The following is an 18,883-nucleotide window of genomic DNA, read 5'->3' on the forward strand; positions in this document are numbered from 1 at the left end:
ACCTCTCTTATCTGAATGCAGCCTCGTCCTGGAACAAGGATCAGACGTCAGGTCCTATCTCTTAGTATCTGGTCCTTGAGAAAGAATGTGTCACCAGCTCCTCTCCCACCTACCCCAATTTAAGGTCCGCTGGGATTTAAGTCGTATGTGGGGCGGCAGATTCCTAGTCCAGCAAGGACAGACGGGGTGCTGAAAGGACAGCTCCTAGGGCGCAGCCTCCGGTGGGGCACGCCCGGCCCCACTGCCCCGCCCCGCCTCCGCCCTTCTTGCTTCTGGCTTGGCGAAGTCACGCGCAGAGCTGAGTCGGGGCGGGGGGCCATAGGAAGGCACCTAAACGTCCTTTCGTTTGAGGACCCCGAGGGCTGCTCTGAGGATTGAGGGAGGAGTATGGGGACAAGCCCCCACCCCTTGACTAAGTCTCTAGTTCACTTGAGCGCTGCCTGCCTGAAATACTCAACTCCTGACTTAGCTTACGATGGGGTCTACGTCTGTGTAGCACCCACCCCTCAGGATGTTGACCTGTTCACCTGCCTCCTCCCACTTTGGAAGCAGCCACTCTTCAAAGGTGATCTCCTCACACGGAGCCCTCCGGTTGAACCAGAACCCCACCATCAGCAGGGCCTTAGCTCAGATAGGCCCGGGTCTCTCTTCCCCTGACACCCCAAAGCCACCCCTAGCCTAGGAAAGTGTGTGTGTGTGTGTGTGTGTGTGTGTGTGTAGGGGGGCGACTGGGAGATCTTCAGGTACGAAGAACTCCAGAAAAGCCAGAAGCAGGCGGGTGGGGGGTAGGGTGGGGGGCTGTCGTGTCCCCTCCCCCTAAGGAGGATCGTTATCAAGTTTGAACAGATTTGAGCGAGGCTTCCATCAACCCCATGTCTTCTCTTGCACTTGCCTTTACAGGAACAATATTGCTCTCTTTGTCTTAGCCCCAGACTCCCTGGTTCCCCTTCAGTCTCCTCCGAAAGGCAAGACAATTTAATAAAATATGTCAGAGCAAAGTAATGCAAAAGCATGCAGATAGATGCGAGATGCCTGGGTTTCCCAGGGCTTTCCACCTCCAGTTTTATCCCTGTTGAATATCCTCAGGAACTACTAGATTAGTGGTGCATCTGGGGCAAGGACTCCCCGGTCAAGACGCGCCTCCTCATCCCCCGGTCTCTCGGCTGCAAACCAGGCGACTGCTGGGCAAAGGGGTGGCCGCACCGCGGAATTATTCTCCACCCACTCCCAACTCCCGCCCCAAACCACGCCAGCCGTCCGCACTCCCGCAGCAAAGCCCAGGGACTTGGGAGGAAGTGGAAGCCAGGACTTGGAGAGCTAGAGGAACGGTCTGGGCTTTGCCTCAGTTTCCTAAAAGAGGAAAAGAGAGGAGGGATTCCTCCTTTGAAGTCAGGCAGAAGGGCAGAGTCCGAAAGAGCCTCATCCCTCCTTTTGGGTGCTTTGAGAAAGGAGGGAAACTCTCCCGAAGTGTCCAGAACCGACGCGGGCGGGACTCGGGGCGCGGGGCGGGGACTCCATCTCGCGCGCGACGCGACTCTAGTCTCTGGCCCTGCTAGTGGCCGTCGGGGTGGGGGTGGGAGGGTGGAAGGCGGCGGATTAATCCCTTAATTACGCGGTGATCCGCGTGGCACCTGCCTTCTGCCCGCCCAGCTCCCGGGGGAACCGGGCACGGGGGGGTGGAGAGAGAAGGACGAGGGAAGGAGGAGGGCACGCGGAGGCACGCGCGGTACCCAGGCGCGCCGGCAGGAGAGCGGCACCGTGGCTGGGACAGCGCGCAAAGGCTGTAGAGGGGCTCACGGCTCCCGGCCCGCGGGTCTCAGACCCAGGGGCTGGGCCCCGAGCCCCCGGCCCCGGTCCCAGTCGGGTCGCGCCATGCTGCGCTACCTGCTTAAAACGCTGCTGCAGATGAACTTGTTCGCGGACTCCTTGGGCGGGGACATCTCCAACTCCAGCGACCTGCTCTTCGTCTTCAACTCCTCGGTGGCGACGCTCAACCAAAGCCAGCTGACCCCCGGCGATCCTTATCTCAACGGTGAGACCCTGCCCCACGGGGGCTTCGGATCCAGGGATGGGGTAAGGTGGGAGGGCGGCATGGACGGGGAGTCCAAAGCGCTCTTGCCCCAAGGTCCGGGACTCAGCTACGCCCTCCCGCGCCTCCCAGCGCCTCCCGGGTGGTGGGGACCAATGGATAGTTTGGGGCTTAAAGCACCTGAGTGGGGATATCGGCGGGAGGTCGAGGGCTTGAGAGGATTTGGCAGCTGAGTCCACCACTCTCCTCTCCTCCCCAACCGATGCCCACGGCCACCCCAGGTGAGAAGAACCGGAGTAAGAGAGGCCAGGACCCACAGCACGGAGGGTAGAGGAGGGGGCGCGGTCGCTGGAGGGCCTGGGCCAAGCCGGGCCACTCGGTGACCCACCCAGGTAACAGGTTCCCGTTCGGGACCCTAAGTTTTCCAAGAACTCACTTAGGACGAGGGTGATGACGCCAAAATGTTAGATGTGTTTGCTACAGAAGGCGACAGAGGAGGCGACCATTTCAGGGAAACTTAGAAGTTTGCCCCTCAGAGGTAGAACTCACCGCCGGCCCACCCCGGCAGAGCTGCGGCGGGCGGGCAGCGCTGGCGGGGTCATTACCGCTAATTAAGGTGATTAATAAATGATTGAGACAGCGCGCTTTCCCCTAGCGCTGCGGGGGGGCGGCGAGAGTAGATCTGCCGGAGCCTGGGGAGAGGGCCAATTGCGCCCCCTGCCGGCCGCATCGGGAACTCCCGCAGCCCTGAACGACTTTGCAGTTGATCCCCCTCTGGGCACAGCCTTCATCCCTCCGCCTCTACCCGCTCGAATCTACCAGCACCGTGCTAGGGACTCCAAGGTGGCAAGAAAGGGGACCCAGGCAATGGATGTGTGTTTGTGAGTGGGGTACTCCAGGTGCTGGGGGAGGAGCGCCAGAGCCCCATTAGCATGGCCATTAGCTATTCATTAGCTGCTGTCGAAGCATCTCCTGAGACCGGGAATGACAGGGAAGAAATTCCAGGGAAAGGACGCCTGCAGCTGTGTCTACAGGAATTAGGGGGAAAGAGCCGATGAGAAGGGTGTGGTTTATATGGAGGGAGCAAGGAGGAAGAAGATGGGGAATGAGATGGGATTCTCCAACCTCCTGACCCTCTTAGATTCCCAGGAGGTTAAGCACAGAGCCCTTCTCACGGACACCCCAGACGTGCCTCTGCTTCCCCAGCGCTCTTACAGTGTTTTCACCACACATTGTCTCATTCAAACTCGAAAATTTAAGGAGGTGTGTTGATGGTCACATTTTATGACTGAGAAAACAAACTCAGAGCGGATGAATGGTATCCCAATGGTCACGAAAGCAACGTAAAGCTTGGCAATAACAAACCAACTTCCATTACACCCAAAGGCCATGTGAAGGGGGTAAAGGGAATTTGGGGGCCTGGAAGAATATGATTCAGGTAGAGACTGTAGAGGTCAAGATAAGATAAGGTGGGCCAGGGAGGAAGAGCCCTTAACTAATGGTAGAATAGCCATATTCATGGAGTCTTCTTCCAAGTGCTTTACATACACTCTGGTCTTGTGACAACCCTATCACTACTGCCACATTACAGATGCCTGTAATGAAACTTCGACCCAGACAAGTTCAATAATTCGCCCTAGTTCTGACAGCTAGGAAGTGTCAGCGTCTGAGATTCCAGTCCCGGTCGGTTCCACAACACCCCTTGAGCTCTTATCCACTCTAGGGTCGCTCACTTGGGGTCTGGTCTGCCTAAACGGGGACTGGAATGGGATGGAGGAGAAGAAACGAGTGAGAAGCAGAGATTTCCATCTGAAAGGGAGGAAATCGAGAAAAATTCCTTCCTTCCCTAAGTGGGAGGGAAATCGATCTTCTTGTCCCTAACCAGTTAGATACCCTCTCCCCAGGATAGCAGCAGCACGGGGCAACCCGTGCAGCTTTGTCTCCACTAGAACTTCTTAAGAGCCGGGGCTGAGAAATGAAACCCAATCCCGTACAGAGGCTGGAAGCAAGAGGTCCCCATGGATTTTGGAACTGGGGGTGGGGTGGGGCGTTGGGGGCGGGGGCGGGGGAGGGGAGGCAGAGAACAGAAGCACGGGGCTGTCCCTGGTTATTTAAGGACACCAGGTTACGCGAGGCGGCAGCGACGCCTACTGGCCGCCATAGGTTACAAATCCACTTTTGACGAATCTGGGGGTGGGCGTCTGAGCTCAACCCGCTCGAGGATCCTGGATCCCAAACTGTAGAAGAGGAAGCGACCAGAGAAGTCTGTAGGCCAAGTGAGGGGCAGGAGCAGACATGCGGGTGAATGGATCTGAGTGACCAAGGAAAGTAGGGGAATTCCTCTCAATGATTCTTAGCCTTTCTTAACTATATCAACCTGTAGAATAATCTGTTGAAAACTATGCCCTCTTAGAAAAGGAGCGTTACTCACTATTCCACCATCATTTGCGTTCAATTCCTGTGACTTCACAGGACCCAGAAACGTGATTATCTGTGGGGTGTCAGTAAGAAGGGCACTGTGCCCATTCACGGGCCCCAGAATAAGGAGTCCCAGCCCTCAGCCCATCATTCACTTCTTCCCTTTCCTAAGGGGGGGCCCCAGCCTGGGCCACAGTCTCCATATCGCTGGTCCGGGACCGCGCGGAGGCGAAGAACAAATTGTCGGCGCTGGTGCACCGCTTATGGTTGTTCACAGGTCTGTGAACCAGCGCGGGTGGGGGACTGAAAACCAGTCGGCTAGAGGCGCGGTCTACTTGCCAACCCGTGGCCCAGTCACTCTGCACTTCAACTTGGCAGGAGAGGAGGCTGGCGTCCTTAGCCGGCCTAGAAAGCCGGCCTAGGAGCAGGTGTCCAGATTCCTCTACTGATCTGCCTGTCCGCAGGCATCTCCTTTCCAGCCTAAGAACGTGCGGGGCACCTGTCCCGAAGGAGATACTCGACCCTACACACAGAGAGGGTGGGCAGGAGGGAAATCTTTCTTCTCTCTGGAGATTCTATCTTTCTCCCGGTTTCCGGGTCTGAATGCTCTGCGCCCCCCACCCCCCTCAGGGTCAAAGGTCGGGCCGGAGGACGCCATGCCGCGCATCGTGGAGCAGCCGCCAGATCTGCTGGTCTCCCGAGGCGAGCCGGCCACGCTGCCCTGCCGCGCGGAGGGCCGGCCGCGGCCCAACATCGAGTGGTACAAGAATGGGGCGCGCGTGGCCACCGCGCGCGAGGACCCGCGCGCACACCGCCTGCTTCTGCCCAGCGGCGCCCTCTTCTTCCCGCGCATCGTGCACGGGCGCCGCGCGCGGCCGGACGAGGGTGTCTACACTTGCGTGGCGCGCAACTACCTGGGAGCGGCGGCTAGTAGAAACGCCTCTCTAGAAGTGGCAGGTAGGAGTCTCCTGGTTGCTTCCAGAGCCTCGGGAAGGCGGGAGGGCACCGGGTAATCCCATCCACAGCCAGGCCTAATCTCAACCCATTCAGCAGCTTCCCTTTGGGACTAAGACCTTTGGTCTCTAAAGCCCTCGCTTTGGCCGGAGGAGGAAGTGGGCCTGGTGTTGTCGCAACCGGGGAAGAGTTCCTGTCTGCGGTCTGCGGTGATCCACCTCTCCCCAAAACACTTTCCTGTGTCCTCACCCAGTTATGTCACCCCACACCCTATTTATTCCCCTGGTCATTCATTCTCTCTCTCTCTCTCTCTCTCTCTCTCTCTCTCTCTCTCCAGTCCTCCGCGATGATTTCCGGCAGTCTCCTGGGAACGTGGTGGCGGCCGTGGGGGAGCCCGCGGTAATGGAATGCGTGCCGCCCCGCGGCCACCCAGAGCCTTCCGTGTCCTGGAAGAAGGACGGTGCTAGACTCAAGGAGGAGGAGGGAAGGATCACGGTGAGGGGCAGGGCCACAGCTGGGGATCCGACCGGGAGCCAGGGTTGGGGCCAGGGACATCCTGAGGGGCGAAGCCCTAGGCTAGGGGTCTGGGACATGTGTCAGAGGAGGAAGGCCTGAATCTAAAGGTCTTGGAGGGGCGGGGGAAAATGATCTGGAGGCCATAAGACAAGAGATTTGAAATTGGGGCATTAGCTAACCAGAGGCTGAGAGTCAGCTACTGAGTGGGGAATACATCAGCAGAGGTAGGACGGAATCAGTGTAAGAAGGTGGGGATTATGATGCCCCAGGGACTGGTGGGAGGTGGTCTGAGCTGTGGGAGAAATGATACACTTGAGCCCCACCTTGGGCAAATCACTCAAGGATTCCTTATCTGATAAGTGGGTCAAATTCACTGGTTTTCTTCATTGGCTTGCTGTGAGGATCAGATAAACAAATATGCTTTGATGGCTATAAAGGATCAAAGTTTCCATTTTTACTCTGCAGCTCCGTGGAGGGAAGCTGATGATGTCACATACACTCAAGAGTGATGCAGGGATGTATGTGTGCGTGGCCTCCAACCTGGCAGGAGAACGGGAGAGTGGGGCAGCCAAACTTGTGGTCCTGGGTAGGCACGTGGGGTTTTGGAGTTATGGGAGTGTGTAGCCTGGGGAGTGAGTAACTGCGCAGACCCCCTGACTACTCACTCCCTCCCTCTGCACAGAGCGTCCCTCATTCCTGCGTAGACCAGTGAATCAGGTGGTCCTGGCTGATGCCCCCGTGGACTTCCCATGTGAGGCGCAGGGGGATCCCCCGCCTCGTCTACGCTGGCGCAAGGAGGATGGGGAACTGCCCACAGGCAGGTGAGAAGCCCCCTCCTACTGCCTGTAAGGAGACCCAATCAGCTCAAGAACATACCCAGCCCTAGAAAACTGGGGGCGGGGGGAGGAAGGCAGATGCCTCTCACTTGATGGCACAGAGAAGTCTGTTCCCCAGAGCCTGTGGCCCCTGCACTAACCAGTCCCCACCTCCATTCATGGGTCCATGGGTACCACCTTCTGTCCCTGTTGAGGTCTACCTTGTCCTTATGTGCCCTGATCCTGGTGCCTGTCCTGGGTGGGTGAGAAAGTGTCTGTAGCTGTGGCCAATCCAGCCCGGGGGTGGTGGGTGGAGCAGGTACGAGATCCAGAACGACCACAGCCTTTGGATCGGGCGTGTGAGCGCTGAAGATGAGGGGACTTACACCTGTGTGGCGGAGAACAGCGTGGGCCGCGCCGAAGCATCCGGCTCCCTCAGTGTTCACGGTGAGGGCCCCACCTGGGACTGCCTGCAGCAGGGATGAGACGAGGAAGATGGGAGGATGGGTGGAGGTGGAGAATGAGGAGAAAGGACAGAGCAGGAGATATGAGTGCGTCCCCTGAGACTTCTGGAAGGAGAGGAAGGATGGGAAAGCTAAGCAGACTTGAGCAAGAGACGGACATCTGCTCCTGCTTAAGCCAAGCTCAGGCTTCTCTCTCCTGTTCCCTCTGTCTCCCTTCTTAGTACCCCTGACTCCCTGTTCCTTTATCTCCCCTCCCCTTCCCAGTCCCACCCCAGCTGGTGACCCAGCCCCAGGACCAGATGGCGGCTCCTGGAGAGAGCATAGCTTTCCAGTGCGAGACCAAAGGAAACCCCCCACCTGCCATCTTCTGGCAAAAGGAGGGAAGTCAAGTAGGTGGCCAGCTCCACAGGCCTTCCCACCAGCTTCTCCCCTGGGTCTCAGCCTTCCTTCTTCTACATTCTGCAAACTTCTCTCTGGGGTTCTGTCTTAGCTTTCCTTCCAGAAACCTGTGCAAGTTATTTGGGAGGATTAAATAAGATAATGAATATAAAAGGCCTGGAACATATGATAATATGTTTTGGTGGTAGGGAACAGTCCTGTATGGTAATTTCTTGGAGAATCTTTCTGTTTTGGGCAAGGCTGTCCTGAGGATGTAGCAGATCCAATTAGATCCTTCCTCCTCCCCACGCCTGGGGCCTGGGCTTTAACATTCTGCTCTGGAAAGCCAGTACTGTACCAAAGCTGCTCAGGGTAGAACATTACACGCTTTTCTAATTACAAAGGACTTCCACAGGGGGAGCTCACAGACACCCCTCAACCTTAGCAAACAAATCTCAGCATATAGAATTGGAATGAATATTAACTAAAGTTACAACACAAGTAACTCCCTCCAAGGGAAGGGTGGGAATTTTGCTACTGGGAAACAGGGTCAGTATAATAAAATAAGTCTTATTAGCCCCATCCCACTGGGAAACCAGGCCACCCACTACCTCGTTGCAAATCCACAGCCACAATTTTCCATCTTCTCTAGCACTGGGGACTGCTGCATTTTAATTAGGTTCTTAAATGAATACAAATGCTGATGGTAGTAGAGGGTGGGAATAAGTATCAGTCAGGGGCTCAGCATGGTGCCATTAAAACCTGCTTCCCTACCTTCTGTGTATCTAATGTAAAATGTTAAAGCCAGAAAGAAGGGAAAGTACTTAACATTTATCATCCAATGTATTGAAAGAGTTTCAGGTAATCACTCGATTTAATCCTCATAACTATCCTCTAAGAGTCAAATTTGGGGAAATTGGGGCTCAGGAAGGTTAAATAGCTTGCTCAGTTTCCTGACTGGTACAGCTGGGATGTGCACCCCCAAATCATCTTAAAAAACTCCCTTATTCTTGTGAATAGGGTTAACTAGTTTGCCTAAGGTCACAGAACTGGCTTGGGACAGAGTATGACCTAGAACCTTAGGAATTCTCTGGATTCTGGGGTTGGTGAGAATGGGGAACTCTCCCTGCCAGCTGCCAGGTGGCTTGGTTGCTTGCTCTGTCCCCAGGCCCTGCTATTCCCCAGTCAGTCACTTCAGCCCACGGGGCGCTTCTCAGTCTCTCCCAGAGGCCAGCTCAACATCACTGAAGTGCAGAGCGGGGATGCCGGCTACTACGTGTGCCAGGCTGTCAGTGTGGCTGGCAGCATCCTGGCCAAGGCTCTGTTGGAGGTGAAAGGAGGTACGTGCCCATGGAGACAGGGCTGGATTCATGGCCTGGAAGGAAATCATGGCTTAAAGAGATCTGTTTTTCTTGGATTCTATGTAATATGTCTGCAAGGGGAGAGGCATGTTCCTGAGACATGTCCTTGAAGTTTGGAAATCAGGTACAGAAGCCACTAAGAGATGGCTGATCCCACGCAGAGACAACAGATGGTTATGGAAGCCCCCTGCAATATCCAGGGGAGGGGAAGTGAAGGAGCAGAGATGAGGACAAGGGGCTGGTTGCCTGAACCCAGGACCCTCGCCTGAGGTGCCCAAGTTCTTCCTCTCTCAGCCTCCCTGGATGGGCTGCCTCCCATCATCCTCCAGGGACCAGCCAATCAGACGCTGGCACTTGGCTCCTCCGTGTGGCTGCCATGCAGAGTGACTGGGAACCCTCAACCCAGTGTCCAGTGGAAGAAGGATGGGCAGTGGCTGCAAGGGGATGACGTCCAACTCAACCTAATGGCCAACGGTACACTGCACATCACCAGTGTACAGGTGAGTCTCACTCCTGGGGCCCAAGTAACTGAGAATGGCCACGTGGTCCACATGCCCAACTCTAGTACCTGCTGCAACTTGAACTCCACCTCTGCCCCTCTGCTCTCAGACCACCTAGAGTGGACAGCATCCTCCCCATCCTTCTGTATACCCACCTCCACTCCTTCGCCCTACCTTGCTCCACTCCCAGTTTGCCAGTCCTCCACTCTCTCCTGCAGGAGATGCACATGGGATTCTATAGCTGTGTGGCCAAGAGTTCCACAGGGGAGGCCACCTGGAGTGGCTGGCTTAGGAGGCGGGGTGAGTTTTTCCTTTGTTCCCTTGTTTTGCCAGCACCCTTCTCCAAACCTGCTTCAAAGGTGGCCAGTACCTCCCCAAACCCCAGGACTGATTTTATCTTCCAAATGCCATGGCCATGGTGGTGGGGAGAAGGAGGACAGAAGTGGTGCCCTTGGGAGGCACATGTGAGCAGGGGTTAGTTCACTATGTCCCCCCTCCACCATCACCACTGTCACAGCACCACAGCTCCGCTGGGAAGGAGGAAGGTTATGCTGGGGCCATCTTTTCCCCATCCTTCTACTCAAAGATTATCTCCTCACTGCAGAAGACTGGGGAGTATCACCAGCCCCCCCTACAGAACACAGTACCCCTCCAGGGCCTCCCTCGCAACCAGTGGTCACTGACATTACCAAGAACAGCATTACCCTGACCTGGAAGCCTAACCCACAAGCTGGGGCCACAGTCACCTCTTATGTGATAGAGGCCTTCAGGTAAGGAGAAGATTTTTGATGCAAACATGGAAAGTTACAAGGAGGGGCCCCTGTGTCCTTAAAGGCTTTGCTGCTGTGGCGAGAGGTTTGCCAGGGTGAGGAGGTAGTAGGGGGTGACAGAGAAAGGATGAACGAAATAGACAGGTTGGGCTCGGATAGCTGTGTCACCTCATTCTTGTTGTAGCCAAGCCTCTGGCAACATGTGGCGGACGGTGGCGGATGGCGTGCAGCTGGAGACACACACCGTCAGCGGCCTGCAGCCCAATACCATCTACCTGTTCCTGGTGCGAGCCGTGGGAACCTGGGGCCTCAGTGAGCCCAGCCCCGTCTCCAAGCCCGTCCGCACCCAGGGTGAGTAAGGTCAGGGTCTCTGGGTCACGGGTGTAACGTGCAACATGGCAGAGCACCCCCTCCCCGCAAACCACGGCCCCTGCCTGGTTCCAGGTCTGTCCTGGCGGCCCAGCCTGGAATAGGAGGTCATGCTTCCCTTTCACTGAGGGAACAAGAGAAGAGGAGAGAGAGAAAGAGAGGAAGATTGATTCAGTCATCTTGGTAGCTCCTCACTTCTGAGGCTTTACCCACAGATAACGCAGATTATAAGTAGAAGGAAACTTGGGGGGTCATCTTCATGTGAGAGATGAGGAACAGGGCCTTTAAAGGGCGCATATGTAGTCATGCAGAAAGAATACTCATGTTAGCTGGACACCCTGGCCCACCTCTGGAAGCTCTTCCCCTGACCAGCCTGTTCCTGACCCTGGGATGTGCTCCGAAGTACTAAGTAGTGGTCTGTGGGGCAGGGCAGAGGTGGAACACACGCTCTCAGTCCTGACTCCCTGTCCCGGTGGCCCCTGCTGAGTGGGCTCTTTGGTCAATAGACAGCAACCCATCCGGGCCAGTGGAGGAGGACCCGTGGAGAGGCCAGCGGGGACTGGCTGAAGTGGCTGTGCGTCTGCAGGAGCCCGTACTCCTTGGACCCCGGACCCTGCAGGTGTCCTGGACTGTGAGTGTGGCCTAGGGATGAGGTTAAGGGCAGAGATGATGATGGGGGACAAAGGGGCCTCCAAGAATGGGTATGGGAGAGTGCGAGGTGAGTGGCTGGGGACGATGGGTGAGTGGAGGAGGGGCTGGGACTGGAGGACTTGTGTGGCTCCAGCTCTCCCCCTGGTGTGCTTTGTCCTGTCTCCCACAGGTAGATGGCCCAGTCCAGCTGGTACAAGGTTTCCAGGTGTCTTGGAGGGTAGCAGGTCCTGATGGGGGAAGCTGGTCAGTGCTGGACCTACAGTCCCCAAGCCAGCAAAGTACTGTGTTAAGAGGACTCCCCCCAGGGACTCAAATTCAGATCAAGGTGCAAGCTCAAGGCCAGGAGGGGCTGGGGGCTGAAAGCCCCTTGGTGACCAGCAGCACTCCTGAGGAGGGTAAGGGGGTGGGGCCCAGAGCTGATGGGTGGACAAGAGGGAAGAAGGAGTGGGGGAGGATGAAGGTTCGCCTGGGGAGAGCAAGGAGCCGGTGGGAAGGGGGGATGCATCTCACTTCCCTAAGGTGTTAGAACTGGGAGGATGAGGAAGGTTGGGGCAGAAGGGGCAGCTTGCAATGACCGTCTGTGTCCTTCTCACCATGCTCCACCCTGGCCCAGCCCCCAGTGGTCCCCCCCAGGGAGTGGCAGTGGCCTTGGGGGGTGAAGGCAACAGCAGTATCACTGTGTCTTGGGAACCTCCGCTCCTCTCCCAGCAAAATGGGGTCATCAAGGAATACCAGGTGCAGGGGTTGAGAAGGTGGGCGGGCTGGGGAGTGGAGGGAGAGGGCGGATTCGGGAGGAGGGAACCTAGGACTGGCTTTGGGACTGGAGACGAGGCCGGGGGAAGAGGAGAGAGGTTTCAGAGTGCCCGCTCTGAGTTGAATTACGCCCGGCTAAGCCCCTTCTACCATTCAGAGCTTCAAGTTTCCCCGTGAGGCCAGAAGCCACTTCTGAATCTCTAAAGCCGGGTCTCGGCCTCCCCAGATCTGGTGCCTGGGCAATGAGAGCCGCTTCCACCTCAATCGGTCCGCGGCAGGCTGGGCGCGCTCGGCGGTGCTCCGGGGACTGCTGCCCGGTCTCCTCTACCGGACCCAGGTCGCGGCGGCCACCAGCGCGGGCGTGGGCGTGGCCAGTGCCCCGGTGTCGGTGCAGCTGCGTGAGTCCGGAGGGGGTGGGAGGGCGGGGCTGGGAGTTAAGGGGGGTCCTGGGGTAGCGGTGCCTCTACTCCCCTCACCGCTCTGACCCCCACAGCGTCTCCGCCGGAACTGGAGCCTGGGCTCGAGGCGGGCCCGGGGCTGGCGGAGCGGCTGGCGAGGGTGCTGCGGGAGCCCGCCTTCCTCGCGGGCAGCGGCGCCGCGTGCGGGGCGCTGCTCCTCGGGCTCTGCGCCGCCCTCTACCGGCGCCGGAGGCAGCGCAAGGAGCTCAGTCACTACACGGGTGAGAGCCCGGCCCGGGGGCAGCGCGGGCGGGGGGCACAAGGAAGTCGCGGAGATGGAAAGGAGGGCCTTGGAGTGGGCGGAGCCTGGAGATCCCGCCCCCCCCGGGAGGGAGGCGGGGAGGATGGAAAGAGAGGAGGAGGGGCTCAACAGCTTCCGGAGCGGCGTCGGGCGAGGGGTCGCACGGGAACTCAGCCCCTTGGACAGGGGCCGGGTGCCCAAGGTGGAACCGGGAGCTGTCGGGACCTGGGCTGCGTGTTGGGGTGACGGGGCCCAGAGGGGGCGGGGCGGGACCTGAGTTTGCTGAGAGGAGTGAGATTTGTCCTAAAATGCCTCGGGAAGGAGCAGGCTTTGCGGTCAGCCTCAGTAGAGAAGGGGCAAGTCTGGGGGGCGGGGGGCGGAAACTCACTTCCTGGGGGTCGGGGGCTGGCAGAGGGAGTGTGGCCAGGATCCCAGGCGATAAATTGTCAGGCGGGGTCTGGATGGAAAGGGGGGACCCGCTGAAAGGGGGAGACGAGTTCTGCTGCTCCCTGGGAAGGGGCGTGTCCGGAGAGATGTGAGGTCTCTTAGTTCAGAGGTTCTCAATCTTCGCTACACGCAGGAATCACTTGGGGAGCTTTAGAAAAATACTGATGCCTGAGTCGCACCCCTAGGAATTCCGATGACATTGGTCCAGGGTACAACCCGAGTGGTGGAATTAGGACCAGGCCCAAGGAGTGGACCAGAATGTGGATATTTCTGACTTTTCTCCCCATTTCCCCTCTTCTTTCTCTCACGGGTTCCTTTTCGGAAGCCTCCTTTGCTTACACACCTGCAGGTAACACATCTCTGCCCCCGGGGGGGGGCGGGGGGCGGGGTTCGGACCCCAGGTAGCCGCGCTTCTCACACTCTCCCCCCTCGTCTTCCCCAGTGTCCTTCCCACACTCAGAGGGCCTGTCGGCAGCCAGTTCCAGGTAATTCTCTTAGCTCATCTCCCCAAGATGAGACCACTCCCTTCGTCCCAGGCCCAGCTGCCTGCCCGCGCTGACCTCCGCCCTCCTCTCACCGCCACACTCACCGTTACTGTCCTCCAGCTCCCATTACCCCTGCCTCCCTTACTTCGCTGGCCTCTTCAGGCCCTCTGTCCCCAGCGTTCACCTGCTGTCCCTCAGGCCACCAATGGGCCTCGGCCCTGCTCCTTACCCGTGGCTGGCAGACTCGTGGCCGCACTCGTCTCGCGGCCCCTCGGCCCAGGAACCCAGGGGAAGCTGCTGCCCCAGCAATCCTGACCCAGACGACAGATATTACAATGGTGAGTTCTGCTTCCCTCAGGGGTACACCAGGAGGCCCTGCCCCCTCTCTCCTCCCGACCGGCTGGGGCAAACTGAAGGGGGCCAAGGGGTCCCAGTCTTGCTGAGGCTGCGTGATCCTTGGGAGGCTGTGAGTTGGGGGAGCCTCTCTCGTGCCTTACCTTTACCCCGGATTGGGATAGGGAAAGAAGTGGGATCCCCTTGGGCCCTCCATTCTCCTGTTGTCCTCTATTTTTCTGTCTCTGCCCCGTCTCCTCCCCGGGCCTCCCTCTTTCTCCCCCTCAGAAGCAGGGATCTCCCTTTACCTGGCTCAGACGGCCCGGGGAGCTGCCGCCTCTGCTGAGGGTCCTGTCTACAGCACCATTGACCTGGCCGGCGAGGAGCTGCAGACCTTCCACGGGGGGTTCCCTCCACATCCCTCAGGGGAGCCAGGCGACTGGAGCCAGTATGCTCCTCCAGAATGGAGCCAGGGGGACAGTGGTAGGACTCCAGTTCCCAACACCCCCATTTTAGCCCTGAGCAGCATCTTCCCCAAAGAGTATCCTCCACCCTCCCTTCTGGGACCTAGCGCAGCACTCCTTTCTGACGCGTCTCACCTCTGCCCCTTTACTGCCTGTATCTTGCTGTGGCCCCATCCTGCTCTCCTCAGGAGCCAGGGGAGGCAAAGTAAAGCTTCTGGGAAAACCTGTACAGATGCCCTCTCTCAACTGGCCAGAAGCGCTGCCACCCCCGCCCCTTTCCTGTGAACTGAGCTGCCTAGAGGGGCCTGAGGAGGAGCTGGAGGGCGGGTAAGGATGCGCCTTGCCTGCAGATGCCCTGTACACATGGGACCAGCCCAGGGCCTCCTGTCGGCGGAGGGCAAAGATACTGGGAGAAGAAGGGAAGGGGGCAGCGGAAGGCCAAAGGGAGGGTATGAAGCTACTCAGTCACCCCGCCCTCCTGCCTCTTTGCCCCCAGCTCAGAGCCGGAAGAGTGGGGCCCACCAGTGCCCGAGAGGAACCACGTGGCAGAGCCCAGCACCAGCGGGGGGTGCTTGGTCCCTCCGTCCCGAGGGGAAACCCCCTCTCCCACACCTTCCTATGGACAGCAGTCCACAGCCACTCTTACCCCCTCACCTCCTGACCCTCCCCAGCCCCCCACTGACATTCCCCATCTCCACCAGACGCCCAGGTAGGGAGGTGTATAGTACCTTGCATGTTACAGGCCCTCCGTACATATCTATTCAGTGGGTGAATGGGTGGATGACCAGATGGATGGATGAATCTGGGGCCCAGAGGTCTCATGGCTGTATCAGGGTGGAAGTGTGATTTGGGGAGAAATGTGGAGGCTGGCAAGGTCTCTCACTCCCAACACTCATTGCTCTGCAAGCTTCCCGGGGCATTTCAAAGTTGGCTTTCCTCGTATTCCACCAGCATGGGAGCCTTGTGGAGGACGAGCTGTGTCTTATTCATCTGAGTGTTAGGCTGATTGTTTAGCATGGTGCCTGGCACCCAATAGGCACTTAGTGTCTGTTGAGCGAGCAAATGAAGCCTCATGTCATTGCAGGAGGGCTCCCCTTGGGCCAAGTTCCCCTCTCAGTGCATCCCAGCCCATGCTGAGTAGCCATGAAGGGAGGCCTGCTGGCCTGGGTGCTGACCCCACGGCCCTCCATCACAGCCCCACCCCTGCTACTACAGCCAGCAATGCCCCAGGTGAGTCTGTAGACCCCTCAACTGGCCTCCACCTCCCCATCCCCCGGAAGCTTGTTTCCCCTTCACCCTCAAGCCCCTTTCTTCTTCTTTTTTTTAAATAACTTTATTTATTTACTTATTTATGGCTGCATTGGGTCTTTGTTGCTACGCTGGGCTTTCTATAGTTGCGGCAAGCGGGGGCTACTCTTCGTCGCGGTGTGCGGGGTTCTCGTTGCAGTGGCTTCTCTTGTGGAGCACAGGCTCTAGGCGCAAGGACTTCAGTGGTTGTGGCGCACGGGCTCAGTTGCTCCGTGGCATGTGGGATCTTCCCGGACCGGGGCTCGAACCCATGTGCCCTGCATTGGCAGGCGGATTCTCAACCACTGCGCCACCAGGGAAGCCCCTAAGCCCCTTTCTTGATTCACTCTTACCCGTACCTCCCCCCATCTCCCAATGCCACAGGGAGAACCCGGCAGGCGCCTGGGGAGATGACTCCTCCACTTCACGGGCCCCGTGCCCGAATCCGGAAGAAACCCAAGGCTCTTCCCTACCGGCGGGAGCACAGTCCTGGGGGTGAGGGGGCCATGAGCCTGGGAGGTGGTGACAGTAGGGGAAGCAGGCAGATAAGCAAGGGTGAGCTCTGCGGGCTGGAGGAGGGAGCGAGTGGACCCAAACCTTGGACTGTTCGTTCAGCGCCCTCTGACGCCGGGGAGTGGGAGTGGGAGAAAGACCCATATCGGGAGAAGCAGGAGAGCGCTGAAAACAGGTCTCTCTGCAGACTTGCCGCCCCCTCCCTTGCCGCCGCCGGAGGAAGATGCAAGCTGGGCCTTGGGGCTGAGGGTGGCAGGCAGCATGTCCTCCTTGGAACGGGAGCGGGAACACGGTGGGGAGAGGAGAGTGGCGCAGGCCGGGCCCCTGGGGGCCTGGCGGGGCCCGCACCTGGATGGTAAGGAGGGCCCCTGCTACAAAAGAGGGTGGGCGCTGGGACTGGAGCCTAACAGGATGGTACAGACCGTTCCGCTGATGCACTCATTTTCAACCCAGCTTACCCCTGACCTCCAGCTGGGAGGAGGTCAACATTTGATCAACATCAAAGACACTTGTCTCTCCAGCTCTCTTTGGGCAAAATCCCCTGAAGTTCCCACGTTGTATCCTTTCCCAGGACTGAAGCCCAGAGGAGAAAAGAGAGGGGCCGGGCGCTCTGTCCTTTCTTTCCCGTGGCCCTCTGTGCGTGGGAGTTCCCCACGGGTTTCTGAGCACGTTACGTAAAGGCCATGGGCCGTGCGCTTTGCTTCTCCTCAGCCCCCAGGATGGTCTGCCCTCAACTCCGCTCCCAGAGCTGGGATGGCGGTTAGGGGGGCACGGGGGCAAGCATTGATGTTCTCCCCCTGCCTGGACCCAAATGCCCCTCTGTCTCGTGCTGCAGAAGAGGCCTGGCTCCCCTACAGCCGACCAAGCTTCCTGTCCCGGGGCCAGGGCACCAGCACCTGTTCCACAGCCGGCAGCAACTCTTCGAGAGGCTCCGGCAGCTCTCGGGGCTCCCGGGGCCCTGGCCGGAGCCGGAGCCAGAGCCGGAGCTAGAGCCAAAGGCCAGGACAGAAGCGTGGAGAGGTAGGGGCTGGGGATGGCAAAAATTGAGAGTGGAGGGCTCGGGAGCGTGGGCCACGGGATGATTAAAGCTAGGAAGGCAGCGAGGTCTTCTGGGGGAAGTGTCCAAAGGAAGGGACCCCGTGAGTAAGGAGGAAGGGAGGACTCCTGGAGCACGGGTGACAAAGGATGAAGGCAGATGACGTAACAGAGGGGCCAGGCTCTGTAGGAGAGCTGGATCAGGAGAGAGGCTGACCAGCAATGCGGTGCATCCCTACTGGGTCCTGTTTGTCCGACCAGCGCCTTGCAAACCAGTCTCTCTCTCTCTCTGTCTCTAGGAACCAAGATGACCTTTGATGAAATACCAGAAATTCCATGGGGAAGGGCGTGTCCCTGGGCCAGGAGCCTGAGCAAGAGCCCCTCCCCCTGGTGAATGAGGACTGAGCTGAGAGGAGCAGGGAGAAGTCTCTTCCCTCTCAGCAATGATGCATGGGGCTCCCTGAGAAATTGGCCTAGAAGCCAGGAGCCAGCTCTTCCCTTGCTATCTGGGACCCATTCATAAAAAAGACAATAAAAAGAGTCTGATCAGAGCCCTGGGCCCTGTTTGTCTGGTTTTGTGCAGGATGTGGGGAGGAAGGGGGCTGCGAGCGTGTGTATATCATTTAAGCTTCTTCGGCTGAAAGCACTAGGGGAGGGCAGGGCTAAGAGATGCCACCTGTTTTACCTCCAGAAGGAGCTGAAGCCACTGTCTTCCCAGTTACAACCAGAAGGACTTTCCAAATAACCAACAGCGAGAATCTTGTCCCGCCTTCCAAGAGCGGAGCCAGGCCCTCCCTGGTGCCCTTCTCCCCTATCAGGAAATATACCCCTTACAATAACAGTAATTTTTAAAAACTCGAAAGAAAGGAGGAGCTGATGGGGGAAATCCTAGCCAAGAAGGAAAAACAGGCTTTTTCAGACAACCACCCACACCCCCTCACAAAGGGTGTGTGTAGGTGGGCACCCCTTAGCCAGATTAGGCCCAGATGTAGTTGGTTAGACTGGCAGAGAATTTCTTTTTAATTTTGGCCACGAACGCCATAGTCCCCATCACTCCCGAACCCACAGCCCACGCCACTCACTGGGCACTGAGGTCTGTTTCCTTCTCACTTGCCCAGTGACTGCTCCGGGCTCTCAGGGAATGGCCGCTGACCCCCCAATCCCAGGCTCTGACCTCTCCTGCCACTTTGACCTAAGTGTGTACAAATCCCTTTTTTCTCATTTGGTCTGGCAAATGAGGTTGGCATGTTTTCAAAAGGAATTTTACCAGGAAGCTAAAAGAAAAAATAAAATCCAAAAAAGGAAAAGCAAATAAAGAGGAACGGATGTGTATCCAGAGCACTGACTCGTCATCCTGAGATCACGACCCGGGGCATGCTCAGTAGCAACCGTCCAGCGTGTGGATTCTGCCCCTGACCTTTCCCGCCAAATGAGAAGGATGCAGCCCTGCTTGCCCTCCAGTGGTTTTCTGTGGCTCAGGCTCTGGAAGTCCTGCTCCTCCATTCCTCTGTTCTGGTTTTTGTCTGAAGGGTGCCCACTAGCCAACCGTTACAAGTGGTTCTACCTTTTGTGAAACTTAGCTACTTTGTCTATTTTAAGAAACCATCTGGGACTGGTCTTTGGGGAGGGCAGCTGGGACCTC

The 18,883-nt window shown here is 57.9% G+C and overlaps 1 protein-coding gene across 2 annotated transcripts; it reads left to right on the top strand.

Moving 5' to 3' along the window:
• Positions 1–1,872: 1,872 nt before the first annotated feature.
• Positions 1,873–17,768, top strand: ROBO3 (roundabout guidance receptor 3; the record flags this gene model as incomplete). Of its 2 annotated transcripts, XM_082626400.1 has the most annotated exons (28): positions 1,873–2,032; positions 5,078–5,404; positions 5,739–5,896; positions 6,383–6,503; positions 6,600–6,738; positions 7,052–7,179; positions 7,461–7,585; positions 8,743–8,914; positions 9,230–9,435; positions 9,654–9,735; positions 10,040–10,205; positions 10,390–10,556; positions 11,081–11,205; positions 11,395–11,620; positions 11,839–11,960; positions 12,205–12,376; positions 12,472–12,657; positions 13,450–13,473; positions 13,567–13,609; positions 13,808–13,947; positions 14,231–14,425; positions 14,595–14,733; positions 14,903–15,115; positions 15,491–15,636; positions 16,078–16,188; positions 16,394–16,561; positions 17,042–17,226; positions 17,541–17,768. In XM_082626400.1, the coding sequence occupies 27 exons, from the start codon at positions 1,873–1,875 to the stop codon at positions 17,194–17,196; spliced, it is 4,116 nt and encodes a 1,371-aa protein (XP_082482526.1). In that variant the 3' UTR covers positions 17,197–17,226; positions 17,541–17,768. The 2 variants fall into 2 exon arrangements, with proteins under 2 accessions (XP_082482526.1, XP_082482527.1); XM_082626401.1 differs by lacking the exons at positions 1,873–2,032; positions 5,078–5,404; positions 5,739–5,896; ... (12 more) ...; positions 12,205–12,376; positions 12,472–12,657 and adding an exon at positions 12,829–12,879 and having other exon boundaries at positions 13,310–13,473.
• Positions 17,769–18,883: the final 1,115 nt, after the last annotated feature.

The sequence above is a fragment of the Mesoplodon mirus genome, assembly GCF_964341445.2.
Source record: "Mesoplodon mirus genome assembly, chromosome: 7".
Taxonomy (NCBI): Eukaryota; Metazoa; Chordata; class Mammalia; order Artiodactyla; family Ziphiidae; genus Mesoplodon; species Mesoplodon mirus.